The 19,302-nt window shown below is 36.0% G+C and overlaps 1 protein-coding gene across 1 annotated transcript in view; it reads left to right on the forward strand.

The window, feature by feature from the left end:
- The window catches only part of LOC112051057 (obscurin), a 169,919-nt gene that overhangs the window by 16,590 nt on the left and 134,027 nt on the right, over positions 1-19,302 (forward strand). The window contains exon 2 of the mRNA XM_024089519.2: positions 7,342-7,539. Coding sequence (XP_023945287.2) covers positions 7,461-7,539 — 79 coding nt within the window. The 5' untranslated portion in view covers positions 7,342-7,460. The remainder of the gene's footprint in view (positions 1-7,341; positions 7,540-19,302) is intronic.

A 19,302-nucleotide genomic window follows, 5' to 3' on the forward strand; every position in this document is an offset into this window, starting at 1 on the left:
CGAAGCTGATCCAATGGCCTCCAAGCGCTTTTATATTTTATAAAGAATATTACATACATACATACATACAAGATACGCGCGAAAAACATAACCCTTCTTGCAGTCGGGTAAAAATTGGCATAATAAAATAATTTTATACATTTACATTTTGACCCTGAATAAAAAATATGTAAAATAGGTATTCTAAACTAAGGTTACATAGTCATAACGGTTGGTATATCGATCAAACAGTTCCCTCTTCGTGCATGACCTTTCCGTTCATAGTAATGTACATTACCTGACTTTAATTATACCTATTTTTAACTTAGGTAACAATGAGATGACGTCACCGAAATATGGAAAGAGCTTTTGGCGACCCCTCTGGGATTAGTCACGTTCCATGGCCACAAAACTAGCGGTAATGTGGGTCAAAACGGGACGTCCCGATTATTAAATCGAAATTAAATGTCGCGCTTTTCGAGAATAACTCGACTGTGTTATTTCTAATTTTATATTTTTTTTAGAAGACGAATAATACTAACTAACTATTTAACGATAGTGAAATCTATCTAATGTTACGTAAACGTAATTTGAACTCAAATAAAAAGATATACAGGGTGCTCGGAAGTATTTTCCATAACTCTAGGGTTATAATCTTTAAGGAATAATATATATTCTTTAATAATTGTGTTCTAAAATGAATGTTTTCGGAGTAAATATTATTTCTTTTGTAAATAGATCTTAAAATGTGTCCCATATACGGAATGACGTAGCGAAACTTATTCATTGATAAATATCACAAAATAGCTAACTAGTGAAGTACGGAGTGCCAGTTGCAACTATTTCGTCGCTTTCGTCAAAAATGTAGTCTAGTACTGTCATCGTCATCTTAAGTTGTCATTGAATAAAAAAAAATATCTTATCATTTTATATAAAGGCATGTGTTACATGGATAGTCAGAATTATTCGAATTACTTTGTATGAAAACATAAAAAGTTTATGTTTTAGTTAAAAAAATAGTTACGCAGTTCGGCTCCTATAAGTGGACTCGTCAACACCTTGAAGTTATATGAAATACTCCCTAGCACCCTGTATATTGAAAAACATTTGAATCTATACGTTTTTTACGATGTTTCGGTTAAGTAGTCGAGACGTGAAAGAGTAACAAACATTCATATCATTAAAATCATCAGTTCTCACAAATCTCGGGAAACCATGGATTTTTTCGGGATAAAAAGTAGCCTATGTGTTAATTCAGAGTAAAATCCATTTCCATTCCAAATTTTGGCCAAATCGCTTCAGTAGTAGCGGCGTTAAAGAGTAACATATTATGTAGGATAATAGCAGAATAAAACCCCAGGCCTTCGGTGTCGAGTTACCCCTAAATCGGGATGTAGAGGTGTAAATTCTCTCCTAATATATTATGTCTTCAAAACAAAATGACCACTTTGTATCGTAATTAAAATGTAAGAGTTTTAATTTTTTGTATATTTAACGAAAATTTTCGGGACACCTGTAATTACAAAGGCTTGTTTGAACTTTGAACATTAACACTCAAACCCGACCTTCACAAAAAAGGTTCCTTTTTGTTACGAATTAAAACCTTTAAATTTTTAAAGCGAAAACCATTGGTTCTTTAACAAATGTTTCGTGTTTACATTAAAAGAACCCTTTGTGAAATTTAATGGCTGCTAACTAAGACGATTTTACAGGGACTTGCCAAAGTTATAAGATCAACGATCTAAAGTATTTATACAAAATGTTTCTATAGAATCGATAGTACATTGTTGCAATCGTTTTTGTCGTGTAAAAAATGCCGATTTGTGTAGTTGAATGCCATAAAAAATTATCAGCAACTTCTATTTCACTAAAAGATTGAAGTTACAATAAACACAATATGTAAAAAGAATCGATTCTTCAGCCGGAACAGCAAAATATCGATTAAGTAATCGAATAAACTGTGTAACGAGTCAAAGTGACGTTTTTTTTTTAAATTCTTTACAAGTTAGGCCTTAACCACAATCTCACCTGATGGTGGTGGTCACCTCAAGTGATGATGTAATCTAAGATAGTAGCGGGCTAACTTGTTAGGAGTAGGATGAAAATCCACACCCCTTTTGGTATCCACACGGCATCGTACCGGAACGCTAAATCTAGTCTAATCTAAAGTAGGGTGGTAACTAGCCACGGCCGAAGCCTCCCACCAGCCAGACATAGACCAATTAAAAAAACCTCAATCGGCCCAGCCGGGGATCGAAGCCAGGACCTCCATCTTGTAAATCCACCGTGCATACCACTGCGCCAAGGCCGCCGTAAAAGGAGGACGTGTTTGTTAGTCTGTGTAAAAAGTACACGTGTCTGTATTGCGAATCGAATTTATAGCTGTGTGTAATGTAAAGACACAATATATTTTTGTTGTTAAAAATTTTGTTGTACAAGTCCATAGTTTTAAATTAATTTGGTCTGAGGCTGTTAATGTTACGAAAAGCCACATCTCGGGTCAACGACCTAGACAGGGGGATATAAATCCGGTCAACCGGTTTGGCAATCCCGGATAACCGCAGACTCTAGCCAAGACATTTATTAATTTTATTTCATTTTTAACTTGTTATAAATTATTCGCCGATGCCCGCGACTTTGTCCGCGAGAAAATCGTTGACTTTCATTGTATGTGATATTATCTTTAGAAGATAATACTGGTCCTACTATTCTACTAATACCTATTATAAACGCAAAAGTTTGTATGGATGTTTGTTACTCTTTATCGCCACTACTACTGCAGTGATTTGGCTGTTATTTGGAATGGAAATAGATTTTACTCAGGATTAACGCATAGACTACTTTTCATCGCGGAAAAATCCATGTTTCCCGCGGGATTTGTGAAAAATTTAATTCCACGTGCGCGAAGTCTCGGGCACGTGGAATTAAATTTTTCACAAATAGATAGAAACAAAAACTACTCGATGGATTTTAACGAAACTTGGTACAATTATTCTTCATACTCCTGGGCAGGTTATAGTATACTTTTCATTACGCTATGATTAATAGGAGCAGAGCAGTGAAGGGAAATGTTGGGAAAACGGGAGAAGTTACTCAATTTTTTAAGCTTCCGTGACGTGGTATGTTCGTTATAGAAACAAAAACTACTTGACTGATTTTAACAAAACTTGGTACACTTATTTTTCAAACTACTGGGCAGATTATAGTATACGTTTCATCACGCTACAATCAATAAAAGCAGAGCAGTGAAGGGAAATGTTGAGAAAACGGGAGAAGTTACTCCATTTTTTAAGCTTCCGTCGCCGTCGCGTGGTAGGGTAGGGTTAGGGTAGGGGTTTGGTAGGGGTATGGTAGGGGTAGGATAAACGTAGGGTAGGGTAGGGAAGGGGTAGGGTCGAGGTAGGGTAGGGGTAAGGTAGGGGTAGGATCGAGGTAGGGTAGGGTTAAGGCAGGGGTAGGGTAGGGTTGGGTAGGGTAGGGGTAGTAGTAGGGTTTCACGCGGACGAAGTCGCGGGCGTCCGCTAGTATAATATAATTTTATTATTCCTATAATTCTTAGTATTCATTTATTTTAATTTAAGTTATTTTGTGTTGATCATATTAGAAAATAGTAAAGAAAACATATGTTTGCAATCCTCGTATGTGTAACTAAGTGGACTTCATTGTTTTTTGTTCTTTGTTGAGCAGCAAGCATTTTAGCTTTATGTTGCTGTTTTTATGTTTTGTAGTTTTATTTGATGATAAATTTATTATCGTTGTGCATAGAGAAAGGCAGCCGTGATAGCCCAGTGGATATGACCTCTGCCTCCGAGTCCGGAGGGTGTGGGTTCGAATCTGGTCCGGGGCTTGCACCTCCGACTTTTCAGTTGTGTGCATTTAAAAAAATAATTCTCTAATAATTCTATAATAATAATTCTCTAATAATTCTAGTAATAATTACTAATTCTAATAATTCTCTAATAATTCTAGTCTCAAACGGTGAAGGAAAAACATCGTGAGGAAACCTGCATACTAGAGAATTTTCTCAGTTCTCTGCGTATGTGAAGTGAAATAGGAAAACTGAAATGTGAAGCCTATGCGCATTTGACCACAGTGTTGGACTAAAGCCTAACCCCTCTCATTCTGAGAGGAGACTCGTACTCAACAGTGAGCCGAATATGGGTTATCAATGATCATAGTAGATGAACTACGTTTAATACGGATATTCTCGAGGGTACGATGAAACCGCAAGGCAAAGATAGTAATCAGAGCGCCTAGTGGCAGTTTAATACTTATACTATCGCGTTAACGTAAACGATTCCATATAAATTCGCGTTTACGTCAACGCGATAGTAACAGTATGAAAATATTAAAAACTCCCACTAGACACTCAGCTAAACAAAAATACCGTCTAGTATTCAGTCTGTGCGTCCCATACATGCTGCCAATCGTCGCGGGATCGATTCCCGCCGCGGCGAATGTGTATGAAATAAAAACATAGACATGTCTGCCTCCGCGCTTCCGGCGAACGGAATTAAAGTAAGAACGATTTCTTTGTACAAAGGACGTTGAGAAAATGTTCATAAGCCGCGCATTCACTCGCACACAAAAATGTTTAATTTTTGACGTGACAACGTCTTATTCGATGGCCCCGGCTGTACACTCGAAAAAAGATGACGTCATGCGTCGTTCCCGCACTCTAGGATTGTCGACTGTTTTTACAAGAAATAAAGTATATTCTGTATAATAAGATTACGAAACAGTGTTTTAGAAATATTTTAGAAAAACGAACATTTTCTTTTGAAAAATGCAACCATTCCATCAGTATTTTCTTATGATGTTGTCACTTTCAACTATCGTCAGTAAACCGACTTTACAGACAAGAGATTTTTTTTGCTACGAAATTTTCATTATACTACGAAAGCCTGTAGCCAATTGGCACGTCGATTCTCTTTCTACAAATGTTAACGCTTTAAAGACTAGATAATGAATCATCAGATCGATAGCTTGATCACGTGACCTGTCGAAAACGAATTTCATTCGCATATTTTTTTTAATTTACGAAGCGTTTGCAATCGAAAGTTTTTGCAATTGAAAGAAACCTAGGGAAATGACCTTTTAGTTTTTAATAATAATTCTTTCATTTTAATAATTTTGACAATAAATATCAACCATTTATCGGTAACAGAAACACGTAAAAATTTATTTACTTTACTATTAATACTGCCTGTTTTTGGTGCATTTGCCTAAAAAAACTTCCTTACTATAGCTCTCGCAATTGGCTCGAGCTGTAATTTTCTGTTACAAATGTGTATTTTTTTTACGAAATGTTTTATAAAATGTGGAAATATACTTAACGTAATGATTTGACAAGCTTAAAAACTCTCCTCGTGACAGAAAAATAAAAAATGAAACAATTTTTAACGATACGCTATATAAAATTTCGTTAAAAAATGTTGTATGTGGTATCATAACGAATACGCGGCTTAAGTTGCAATACAAATTTAAACTACTACAAGAGAAGCTTGGATTGCATTAAAATTTATACTGGGAGACACTGTCTTTGTGATTTTTAGACAAGCTCAAATAATACAGAACTTGTAGTGAGAAGATTGTGTATTTAAGTGCTATTACTATTTTTAGTTTGTCTGGGTGGTTTTAGAACATTTCTGACTTTTCCTTAGATACCACGTACTTTTCTGCGTCTAATATTTTGCAATAACCTGCAACAAATAGAGTTTTGAAAATTCAAACCAGAAAACGACTAAAAATGCGATTATAGCTAGTTTATAATGAAAATTTGATACGACAAAATAACCAAGATTTATTAAATAAAAGAGGTTACATAATCAAATTATACTTATTTCCATGAAATTAAATACTTTGGAAATTGTACCTTCCGATTATCATCATCAGCCTTTTTTGAAGGCCTTTCATGGCGCAGTGGTATGTGCAGTGGATTTACAAGACGGAGGTCCTGGGATCGGTCCCCGGCTGTGTCGATTAAGGTTTTTTTTAATTGGTCCAGGTCTGGCTGGCAGAAGGCTTCGGCCGTGGCTAATTACCACCCTACCGGCAAAGACGTACCGCCAAACGATTTAGCGTTCCGGTACGATGTCGTGTGGACACCGAAATGGGTGTGGATTTTCATCCTATTCCTAACAAGTTAGCCCGTTTCCATCCAAGATTGCATCATCACTTACCATCAGGTGAGATTGTGGTCAAGTGCTAACTTGTAAAGAATAAAAAAGAGCTTCTTTTAAAGGACCAATACACGACCAAGCTTCCTTATATTTATACAGCCTAAAACCACCACGCTGTTATAATGCAGTTTGGCGAACTCTGGGCAGAGAATTCATACTGAAAAATTCTCAGAAGAAATAAAAGCTCAGTATGTTAGCTTGAACTCATGATCTTGTAATCTGGAGCCATGACCCATTATATCAACAAAGCAATTTAATAAAATATAGTACATATAATATATGAAAATCAATAGGTACTTACAGGTTTCGAACCCAGGACTCTATCTGAAGCCATGTGGGCTAAGCATCATATATATATCATATCATATATCATATATCAACAAAGCATTTTAAAAAAACTATACCTATTGTATGAAAATCAATACTTGAAAATTTTAGTCTCTTTTTAGGGTTCCGAATGTACGTATTACATAAACGGAACCCTTATTTGAAATGATTACAAAGGAAGTATTGTAACACGTTTTTTCAGCTCACAGGCAAATTTCAGGCTCTCCCGTTTCAATGGGGCGGCTTTAATTGCCAAAGTTTTGAGCCCTTTTGAGCCCTTTAATACGGGCTTCAAGTTTCAGTCGCTGTTGGTGGCATTTTTTGTTCCATTTTCAATGGGCTTACATTTTAGATATAACCATTGATCCGTTTGTCTGCATATTGGTTATGTAACAGATTATTAGTTCGAATTGGGGTTCTATTCCCAAATTGGGTAAAAGTAAACTTGAGTATTTTTGTACTTCTAATATTAATATATCTATACATAATTAATTAACTAGCCGTGATAGCCCAGTGGATATGACCTTTGCCACTGATTCCGGACGGGTGTGGGTTCGAATCCGATCCGGGGCATGCACCTTCAACTTTTCAGTTGTGTGCATTTTAAGATGTTGGTGAAAAACGGTGAAGGAAAAACATTGTGAGGAAACCTGCATACCAGAGAATTTGCGTGTGTAAAGTCTTCCAATCCGCATTGGGCCAGCGTGGTAGACTATTGGCCTAACCCCTCTCATTCTGAGAGGAGACTCGTACTCAACAGTGAGCCGAATATGAGTTGATAATGATGAATGAAAGATGATAATCATTTAACATCAGATAAAATGTGAATGTTAATTTCATCATTTTGTTGCAGGTGAAATTGACCCTAAACAACCAAGCATGTTATAGTGCCAAGAGACGTACACCCGTAGTGAAGTTTAGTACTTTTATACATAACTTAAATTTTCATAAGAATAGACATTAAGGATCAAAATGGGTTGCAACACCAGTTCGGAGGCGAAGACACAGCCAGAAGAGAAAGAACCACAAGAAACTAACCAGACTAATACAGGTGAGTCTATTGGAATTTGTTTTAGCTTAACCCTAAAGTTTCTAGCTGGTGGGAGGTTTTATTTAGTTAACACCCTACCGACAAAGACGTGCCGCCAAGCGATTTAGCGTTCCAGTAACGACGTTGTGTAGAAACCGAAAGTTGTGTGGATTTTCTTCCTCCTTCTAACAAGTTAGCCCGCTTCTATCATCATCACTTACCATCAGGTGAGATTGTAGTCAAGGGCTATCTTGTAAAGAATAAAAAAACCCTTGATTGGAGATACGGGCATTCGTTAAGCCGCGGACAGATGGACGGATGGACAGACTGACATGGTGAAACTATAAGGGTTCCTTGTGGACTACGGAACCCTAAAAAGGTTCAGTAAGTAAGTAAAGAATCACATAATTGTCAGAGTATAAGGGGTTTCACATCAGAAGCGGTTGTCTGCAAACACAATTATTGAATGAAAGTCTGTCAGGTTTAACAATTCCCACTAAGAATGTTAGCAATAGGCCGAATGTTATCGCCGCATTTGCCGCTTTTAAATTTACATGTTGTTAATAAATAGTGTAGGAAATAGTAGTCTGTGACAGATATGACGTCGCTCGATCTCGTGTTGGTTTCAGTGTGCTCGAGGCGTTCGAGCCGTCCACATCTCTTGTTGTGTAATTCTTTATGGGTTACTTAGGATAGGCGGGGAGAGTGACTTGAGTGGAAAAGGGGAGTGTTTGATATCAGTAAAAGGCACCTTTAACCCTAGACACATCGTTCACAACTACGTGACTCCGCTCAAAGTCATTCTCTGCCATTCTAGGGTCTTATTTTGGTTACAGTTTGATTTGTTAATTAAGTTGTCCAGACAAGTGTTGTAAATCATAACCTTTGTTCGACATTAGTTTTCTTACATTTATAATCACATTTGAGTCCACTAAAATAATTTAACTCTTTATAATTCAAAAATTCAAAATTCAAAATATTTTTTTGCCAGAGTGCTGTAATGTACATAAGTTAATTGGTGTGGTGTGGCTCAATCATAATCTGCCTAATGCATGCAATAATTACAATAAATAAATTAAAAATAATAATAATGTTACATTTTTTGGAGTTTACTCCTTACGATTCGATTTTTATATATAGCCCCCGGTATGAAAAAAATATGGGCAGTAAAATTCGATGAACGAATTACAGCGTTAGTTACGTTTTTGTGCGCAACCTACTCTGCGCACCTTTCATCGTACGCCGCTGCTCCTCGGTTGCGCACCTTTAACTTACAGGCGTAAGTATTGAAACGTACATAGAGTATGCTTCGGAGCAACATACTTAGACAGTCAATCTTAAAGAGTAAACTCCATTCGTGCCTCGGAGCTGACACACACTTTTTTTATCGCGTAATATCCCTTATCCATTAGTATTTTGGAAATTCTTTACCACGCTCGAGTAACTGCAAAAATCCCTCTTCGGCTCCTGTACTATAAGTATATATTGAAGGTCATATCAGTAAAAAGGACGGGCGTATTTGAGACGAAGAAAATTTGATTATCATCCGTTGACGCAGCAAAATGATCCGCTCGCCGTACCAAACATTGAGGGGCTATCGATCCGAGATACTGCCGAATTATGTGCAGACAAAGATCGAAAGAAGTCTCATTTGTCTAGCGGTTGACCTGTTACGGAGCTTGAGGTCAGAAAACAACAGTGGTAATTATTCAAAGGCGTTCTAATATCATCATCATCATCATATCAGCCGATGGACGTCCACTGCAGGACATAGGCCTTTTGTAAGGACTTCCAAACATCACGATACTGAGCCACCTGCATCCAGCGAATCCCTGCGACTCCCTTGATGTCGTCAGTCCACCTAGTGGGGGGTCGGCTAACACTGCGCTTACTAGTGCGGGGTCGCCATTCCAGCACTTTGGGACCCCAACGTCCATCGGCTCTTCGAACTATGTGCCCCGCCCATTGCCACTTCGGCTTCGCAACTCGTTGAGCTATGTCGGTGACTTTGGTTCTTCTGCGGATCTCCTCATTTCTGATTCGATCACGCAGAGATACTCCTAACATAGCTCGTTCCATCGCCCGCTATGTGACTCTGAGCCTTTTTATGAGTTATATAACGGAATAAGGCTAAATTTCACTTCTGAGTATCGGAGAATCATTTTTTAATTAATATTATTTTAGCAGACTCAAAGGTGATTACAAAAATAAGAAAACGAATGTCGAACAAAGGTTGATGATTCACAACATTTGTCAGGACAACTTAATTAACAAATCAAACTGTAAACAAAATAAGACCCTAGAATGGCAGAGAATGACCTTGAGTGAAGTCACGCACTTGTGAACGTTGTGTGTAGGGTTAAAGGATTCTTTGACTGTTAACAAACACTCCCCTTTTCCACTCAAGTCACTCTCCCCGCCTATGCCAACTAACCCATAAAGAATCACACAATAAGAGATGTGGACGGCTCGAACGCCACGAGCACACTGAAGCCGTCCGTACTGAAAGCCGTTGCAACGCGGCGATAACATTCAAAAGCGTTCTAGGTAATATATATAACGGAGAAAGACTAAATCTCACTTCTGACTATCGGAGAATCATTTTATAATTAATATTATACGAGAATTTTGTAATAACCAAAATTACTAGGTACTACTACTACTAAAACTAAAATTTTCTCGTATCTTTCTGTGATGTATTCGCACGAATACTCATTACAAGTCAATGCTCAAGTTTATCAGCAACTATACCAGGTTTTTTTTTTATTCTTTACAACTTCGCCCTTGACTACAATCTCACCTGATGGTAAGTGATAATGCAACCTAAGATGGAATCGGGCTAACTTGTTAGGAGGAGGATGAAATGCACACCCCTTTCGGTTTCTACACGACGTCGTACCGGATCGCTAAATCGCTTGGCGGCACGTCTTTGTCGGTAGGGTGGTAACTAGCCTGAAGAAATCCTCAATCGGTCCAGCCGGGGATCGAACCCAGGATCTTCGTCTTGTAAGTCCACTGCGCATACCAGGCCAGGTCGCCAGGTTACCCAAGTTGACCATTGGAACAGAAAAATTGGCTGATCAGATCATATTACTAAAATTATTTGTTTTTGATACGTATTATCCAGGTTACAAAAATATTTGTTCGCAGATATTATTAATGTCCTCACAAATGCCGACAGAAAGCTGAGCACGATCTAACAGTATATTATCACAGAGAAAAACATTTTACGCAAATCGAATGAATTGTGCTATAAATAGTATAAGAAGGTTCGTAATTCTCGACGATTTCGGGAGAAATACTTGTTTTTGTTACTTAAGTATTATGTAAGACTATTTTGACTACATATCTGGCTTAGATAGGATTGGTTGCAAAAAACTAAGACGGTTTTCCGTTCGATTTGTATCGTATTCGAATGTAATTTTTAATTTTTCAACTAGGTAGGTATGTCATTTACAACCCATATTCGGCTCACTGTAGAGCACAAGTCTCCTCTTAAAATGAGACGGGTTAGGCTAATAATCCACCATACTGGCCCAATGCGAGTTAAAATGTCTTTCTCACATGATTTTCATCACGATGTTTTGGTGTAATAGTCGCTATTAAAGTATATAATATATAATATTATAAAGCTGAAGAGTTTGTTTGTTTGTTTGAACGCGTTAATATCAGGAACTATTGGTCTTATTTGAAAAATTATATCATTATTAGATAGTCCATTTATCGAGAAAGGCTGTATATTTTCCCCATATTCCTACGGGAACGGGAACCACGCGATATCGTCTAGAAGAGTTAATAAAATCCTAAATAAAAGTTTTATATTTCATTAAACAACACAGGAGTCAAACCGATACGATATATTGATATTTATAGTATACAATATTATACTATACATATCGTTAGATATAGTATAGCAACTAACAACAAAAAGGCAAGGGCAGCTAAAAAGGAATAGCATCTTATAAGCCTATTTTATCGGTTAATTTATAGCATTACGCCTCGGTCTTGATATAAGTTTTGGTAGTACTTTCGGCAGACTGATTTATTTTACTGTGGTTCCCAAAGTTGTTTTTATGTTTTCGCAGATTGAAACTTTGGGATGTGTTTGTTGTTTTTACGATTGGTATTAGGGTCAAGGTGAAATGTCTAATCTTACCTTATTCTCTATCTGTAAGCTAGCTTCTTATAACTGGACTTATAAATTATGTTTAATAAATTTTTTTTTCTTCAACAACTCTAGACTGCTTTTTCATCTGATATAACGACTGACTTATTTAAATAAAAAATAGGTTTTAAAAAACATAAAAATAATTTAAAATATTTAAATAAATAAAATGTTGTTTATTTTTTTGGTTGTTCGTGTAAAAACAATTTGGTTAAACTAAACGAAGCGCCATCTACACAAGATAGGTTACAATTCGTGAAGGTTTACTTGCTGGCTCACGTCAAGCGGAGTTCCTGAAAACTGAAACCATAGTACCCAGCAGCGTTAATAGATGGCGCTAAACGATTTATATTGAAAAATATATTCTTACCTACAGTTGATATATTTATATAAGCATTTGAAAACACTTTCATTTGATAATGTTTATTTCTCAGCATTGTCATTAATAATAATTAAAATATCTTACTTTTGTATTTGTATTACAAAAATAGGATATTTTTAATTATTATTAATGACAATGAACTAGGTACTCGTGAACCTTATTAGTAAAAATTTATTGATCGAGTGAATCTCGCAATTTTTTTTTTTGTTTTTTTTTGGTTCAATATAAAAGAGGTATAAAATGAAGAAATAGCAAAATAGCAACTGAAAAACTAATGACTATTTTGAAATTTCTTATATAAAAATAATATTGTAATTTTTATTTTTATTATTAATTATTACTCATTAATAATAATTTAATAAATTGATTGTAATAAGAATGAAAACCTTTGGGTAATTTACGAACATAATAAATAACAAAAGTTTCGAATATATAACCTTCTTTATAAAATGTATATGAATATCCATTCAAAAACAAACTGAAGCTGATTTTTCATAGAATAAATATTCCATGTCATTCGCATCTTTCTTTATCTCTCATATAAGTCCACGTAATACTTACTATTGTGTTGAGAACTTCTAAGTCGAGGTCTCATAGCTCCGCACTGACCCTAATTTGACGAGTCATCTCTTGAGGAATAAAAAAATCCATGCAGTGTACAACTTTTCTATGTGCTTCGTCACTTGTCAGTAATTTTCTTCTGTTATCTGTTATGTATTTCTATCTATACATATAGTTTAAATGTTTTTAACTCACAACATAGTTATATGTGCCTGTGATATCAACCCATATTCGGCTCACTGCTGAGCCCGAGTCTCCTCTCAGAATGAGAGCGGTTAGGCCAATAATCCACCACGCTGGCCCAGTGCAGATTGGCAGACGTCACACACGCAGAGAATTAAGAAAAATCTCTGGTATGCAGGTTTCCTCTCGATGTTTTTCTTCACCGTTTGAGACACGTGATATTTAATTTCTTGCAATGCACACATCTGAAAAGTTGGAGGTGCATGTCCGGACTGGATTCGTACACATACCCTCCGGAATCGGAGGCAAAGGATCCACTGGGCTATCACGGCTCTCTAACTAATTTACCTAATATGATTCACATTATTTTATATGAAAAAATCATCTAGTCTCCGACTAAATTTATGATGTCAGGGCTTTTTCAAAACATTAAATTTATTTCTGAGATCATTTCCTAAAGCTTTTCTTTGTTCTCAGAAATTGTTAGTAGAAATTTATAGTCTTGAAAGGGAAAGTAGGTGGTACTATTTATTATTACACCCCCTTGCCTCGACGAACACTCAAAATGTTGATAATTATGTTACAAAATTGACTCTATGCCCACCAACCCGCTTTGTATTAGGTTGGTGAGTCTATGCTCATCTAAGGAAGCCTGGCTTTGTAAGTCATTAAAATTTGTTGATAATAATAATTAGTTTACTTGAAGGTAGATTTGTGAAACTATTCTTTATTAAGTCTACAGATTTTAACATTTACATTTATGAGTAAAATGCAAGGCTAACAGTATTAAAATGTAAATCTACTTGAGGTTAAACAACATGCAACTAATTAAAGTTAAATAATGGAATAACAAAACATAGAGTGCATAATGTAATGTGCATTGGTCCTGTGGTAAGCTGGTTCGGCTACAGATAATGTCCTGGGTTCGAATCTCGGCATTTTTCTTACAAGAAAATATTAATAACAGCCACAGATTAATGAATAATATGGCAGATAGAGCACACGGAACACGAAGGTGTCGTAGCCGTTCTAAATACAAGATTCAAAAGCTAATACATTCTCAAGTCAGTACGACATGAAGCGTCACATCAGTAATTTTCAATATTATTGTTAATCACTGATTATTATTTATTTACGTAGTTGAAAGAAAGAAAGAAAGAAAAATGCGTTTATTTCAAAATGATGCCACACATCACAATATCTCCAGTACACCAGATCATCCAGGACAATACCCTGCGATGTGTGGCATAACCCAGAAAATGGCCCCAGCTCAGTATTTTGCTACGTGACCATTTGAATTAGAACAAATATTCAGTTGGATTTTTAGTTGTTGTTAGTGTTACATTTTGAAATACGAATTATGAAAAAAGTTTCTATATGCGGATGTCAATGAGACGCGTGACTTTGTTTTATGGGTTTCACCGGCGTCACCACGCTGCTTGTAAGGACTCTTCTGGATCATTCTTTATTCTGTAATAGCAGCCTAGAGTTGGGTTGTTGGTGGTGTTACACCACTGTGCCTCGAAGAGCACGTAAAGCCTGCGCCTGATCTCTCACTGGTCGTGTTGGTCTGCCATCCGGACTATGGAATTGAGGGAAAAGAGAGTGCACCTGTGCTTGCACACACACTTGTGCACTATAATATCTTGCGTATATGGATAATCTCACTATGAAATTGGCTACCGTGGTCGATTAAAAGAAAAAAAATTCGGCCGGGAGCATATTGTTATCTATACTAATATTATAAAGCTGAAGAGTTTGTTAGTTTGATTGAACGCGCTAATCTCAGGAACTACTGGTCCGATTTGGAAAATTCTTTCAGTGTTAGATAGCCCATTTATCGAGGAAGGTTATAGGCTATATTTTATTCCCGTATTCTTACTAAAATGGGAACCACGCGGGTGAAACCGCGCGGCGTCAGCTAGTATTATAATATTTTGCCAAATGGCGGCCTCCGTGACATTACTTCTGATTTTGTCCACTAGTTACTTTTCTAAAATAGTGGACAAAATAAGAACTAATGTGTGTGTAACTATAATTCTTGTTTTCAAATCTAGTTTTTTACATTGTCTATAAACAAAACAATTGTCAAATCCTTTGACACCTAGGTCAAATCAAATCAAAAATCATTTATTTCAAGTAGGCAGTATACAAGCACTTTTGACACATCAGTTGTCTATTTGTAAAGATAAAGATTTAGATTTTAAAGATTCTACCACCGGTTCGGAAGGCAGGTTCTGCTGAGAAGAAACCGGAAAGAAACTCAACAGTTTCTCTTTTAAAAAATCATACAACATTGTAATTTACAATTGATGACAACAAACATACTCTATGACGTGAAACAAAATTCATCAATTTTTATACTCGTTCAAAAATCTCTTATATTTCCAATTAAAAAGAAACACAAATAAATCATAATTCCTTCCCGACCGCGTTGTAGCGTTCAGGAACTTCATTAATATGTATCGCCCGCCCGTTTTAACGTAAACAAAGGAATTTCTAAACGTAAATTTATTCCATCTTTTTTCCGTTTCGATTTTAACGAACGCCGTATTATGTTTAAGCGTGAATACGATACGAGGGACGAAATTCTAATTTTAAATTAATTTTAGGAAACAAAAAGGAGGAATAATTTACAAGAAGTTGAATAGAAGCGGGATTTTGTGTGTGTTTTCATGTTGTTTGGTGATGAAACAAATAAAAATGAAAGTATACACGAGTTTATAGCTTTCTAGCTTACACCACGCGGTTTCACCTGTGTGGTTCTCGTTCCCGTAGGAATACGGGGATAGTAAATAGCCTATAGCCTTTCTCAATAAATAGCCTATCTAATAAAAAAAACCAAAATCTTTTTTCAAATCCGATCAATAGTTCCTGAGATTAGCGCGTTCAACCAAACAAACAAACTCTTCAGCTTTATAATGTTAATATAGATTATTTCTAATCCCAAGTTTAACCTTTTTATTTTGATCTATTAACTGGGTCTGTTTCTGTCGTATATTAATATTAATTATTTTAAAAATAAAAAAAATAAGCCAATCTTCACGTTTAAGGGATTCAACACTGTGAGGTCATGGGTTCGATCCCAGATGTTAGACTGTTGCACCTAGCAGCGTGAACGTTATAGATACAAAAAATCACTTGCCTATCCTAAGGACTTATAACAGAACATTATTGAAAAGGGAAACTTTCCGTTTAGTGCAATCATGCATAGTGCATACCCTAGTTTAAAACCTAGTGCACGTCACTACTCGCCCATTTCTTACGCAGTCTCCACGACTGGAGAAGAAGCGGAATAAAGGTAGGTACAAAAAATATAGTAGGTAAAACTGAGGAGCAGCAGGCCGCGGCGTGTACGCTGTTGGCGGTAGCGCACGGTGAAAGGTGCGCACAAAAAACGTAACGCTGTTCGTTCATCGGATTTTACTGCCTATATTTTTTTCATACCGGGAAATATATATATGAAAAATCTACTCTCAAGGAGTAAACTCCAAAAAAATTAAAAGAATGGAAAATAATCTTTAAAAAGAAAATGTTGCAAAGTAGAATGTAGTTTTCAAAGTAGTTCCGTAGCCCAGGAGTGTGAAATACTACGAGAATTTTATAGTCTCTTTACACAGTGTCTCACTATTCTAGTGCCAGCATAAAGCAGCTTTAACATAATGTTAAATTAGTTCCCTCTACATATTTAAATGCGGTCTACGGATTTCATTGTTCGTAGCCGTGCTACGGCGCTACGATGCTACGCGGTATGAAGCTACGGCGTAGCTGCTTGAACATGAATAATTACCAGTATCCGTTTTGTGACTATTTTCTTTGCGGGTAAGGTAGAGAATAAAAAAGTATAAAATACTCTTTGTGCTAGATCTATTTTATTTATGTTGAGAACCTATTCTATATACTTAGAGTGCAAACATTTAGAAGCTTCAGTTGTTCCATGGTTTATGTATCGGTCTCAGAGAGGTATTTGTTTCGATTTCTATTTGTTTGTCTATCATACTTGTGCCTAGAACAGTTTTCACTTAATTGACTGTGGTAGGTAGAATTATTAATAAGATATCGCTTACGTATCTGTTAGGCTATTCTCTAACGATGTTTTGTATAACTAGCGAGTGCGAGTTTCAAATTGACCTCTATCTCTCTCTGTTTAACCGTATTCAAATCAAAGCCTGGTGTTGATGAGGCAATATGGTTACAATCCTTTCTCAGTTGATGTGTGTGTCATTACCTTTACGTGGTCTGTTAACTCCTTAGGCCTCAATAGCTCAAGGGTAAAGTGGCCGGACATAGCACAGTAGGGTTACTTAACCTAACCTAACACAGTCTTTTCAGACTATATGGAGAAGTATTTGAATATTGGTCATAGTTAAGGCAAATATTCTAATAAAAAAAGCTATCTTGTGTCAAACTGTCTAACTTACTTTTATTTATTTACTTATTAATTTATTTATTACGTTCACTTATAACATTCATATAGAGATGTGCATTGTACACAAATAGTTGTTAATATTCACATGTACGTACATCTATGACAAGATCACACAAACATGTAAACAGTCAAATACAAAAGAAGGAACAAAAGAGTATAATTTACTTTTTTGCTGTCATTGATTTATTAATAAAATCTATACTAATAAATTTTTGCCTGTCTGTATGTCCGTTATAGAAACAAAAACTACTCGACGGATTTTAACGGAACTTGGTACAATAATTTTTCATACTCCTGGGCAGGTTATAGTATATTTTCATCACGCTACGATCAATAGAAGTAGAGTAGTGAAGGGAAATATTGGGAAAACGGGAGAAGTTACTCCATTTTTACAGCGATACTGCTGTAAGGGCTGGATTAAAGAGGCCTAATGACGGACGAAGTCGCGGGCGTCCGCGAGTATATAATATAATACAAAACACTATTAAAAATTTAACTTACTTCATTATGATGAGAAAGAATTCACCGATAGACGATCGAAGAGATTTTTTAAAACAAGATTATAAATGATATCAATCAGTCTACTTAACAAACCAGACAGCCCAGCCTTTTCTTTATTAAGCCCGTACACCAAAGAGGTCAGTCTTAAATACCGACACCTAAATCATTTAAAGGCAAGCGGCATATACCCACAAAGGATGAACTTTTACACGGGTTCAGAGGTCAAGAGTTCAAAGCTGAGGTGAATGTAGGCCACCGGTAAGGAATCAGGGTATATTCGATAATACAGGTCCCTGTAATCAGTTTAACAAGCACATTATCAAATTGGCGACTATTTCCTTTTATACAGCTATTCGCAGAGCAACACAAGTTTGGTGTTAATTATGTAATACTAGCTGACGCCGCGCGGTTTTATCCGCGTGGTTCCCGTTCCCGTAGGAATACGGGGATAATATATAGCCTTCCTCGATATATAGGCTATCTAACACTGAAAGAATTTTTTCAAATCGGACCAGTAGTTCTTGAGATTAGCGCGTTCAATCAAACAAACAAACAAACTCTTCAGCTTTATAATATTAATACAAATTTACGCAAAAATTCCGCTAATCTATACTAATAGAGGATTGTTAGATTGTAGGGGATAATCTCTTGATCTAATAAACCGATTTTTAAAATTCTTTTACTAATAGTATAATCGGTAATAGGCTATACTTTATCCCCGTATTCCCAAGGGAACTACCCGGGTGAAGCGGATAGTGTATAGTATAAGTGAATATTCATCAGTTTTCTTAGTAGCCACAACACAAGCTACGGTTAATTTGGGGTTAGATGGCGATGTGTATATTGTTTTAATATATTTACTTTTTATTTACCTAGGTAAAGGAGGGATATTATCATTCATTTAATAGCTATCAACTGTTTCGCTAGTCCACAGAGTATGTTTGAACTCTGAACAATTAAGTTTTTATTTCATACAATGCTAGATATTGAGATTTAGAATTATCTTTAAAAAAATCTAAATAGGAGCTTAGTTAGGCAATCTCCTCACTTTGAAGTCATCGGAACCTGTCAATATCATCTGATAGTACAATACAGTGGACAGGGGCACACATTATTACTCTAAATTCGAAAAGATCTGTAGAAAAATGTATGAGACCGACATAAGTAAAAATTGCAAATCTGAGCATCCTGAAAGAATGGCAACCTCAGACCACAAAACATAATGTTGAATGACTTTCTTTTAAGTTGTAGTTTAGTATTTTTTGATAAAACACATATGTTAGAAATATTAATTTATTATAAAACACGTTAAAACTGACGTGATATGACGTCGGAGTATGCCCGACTAGTTTCGAACCCATACAGGGGCCTTAGTAATGAGCTGGTTCTTGCAACGCAGCACGATCCAATCTGCGACACAGCGGGAGCGCGCAACAATCTAATATATAATAAATTAATATATATTCATATATTCTTACATAATGTACATAATTATAAAAAAAAATCATTACATGCAAGTTTATATTTGTACATTAAACAGGATAATCTATATTAAATTATTTT

The sequence above is a fragment of the Bicyclus anynana genome, chromosome 18 (genome assembly GCF_947172395.1).
Source record: "Bicyclus anynana chromosome 18, ilBicAnyn1.1, whole genome shotgun sequence".
Lineage (NCBI taxonomy): Eukaryota > Metazoa > Arthropoda > Insecta > Lepidoptera > Nymphalidae > Bicyclus > Bicyclus anynana.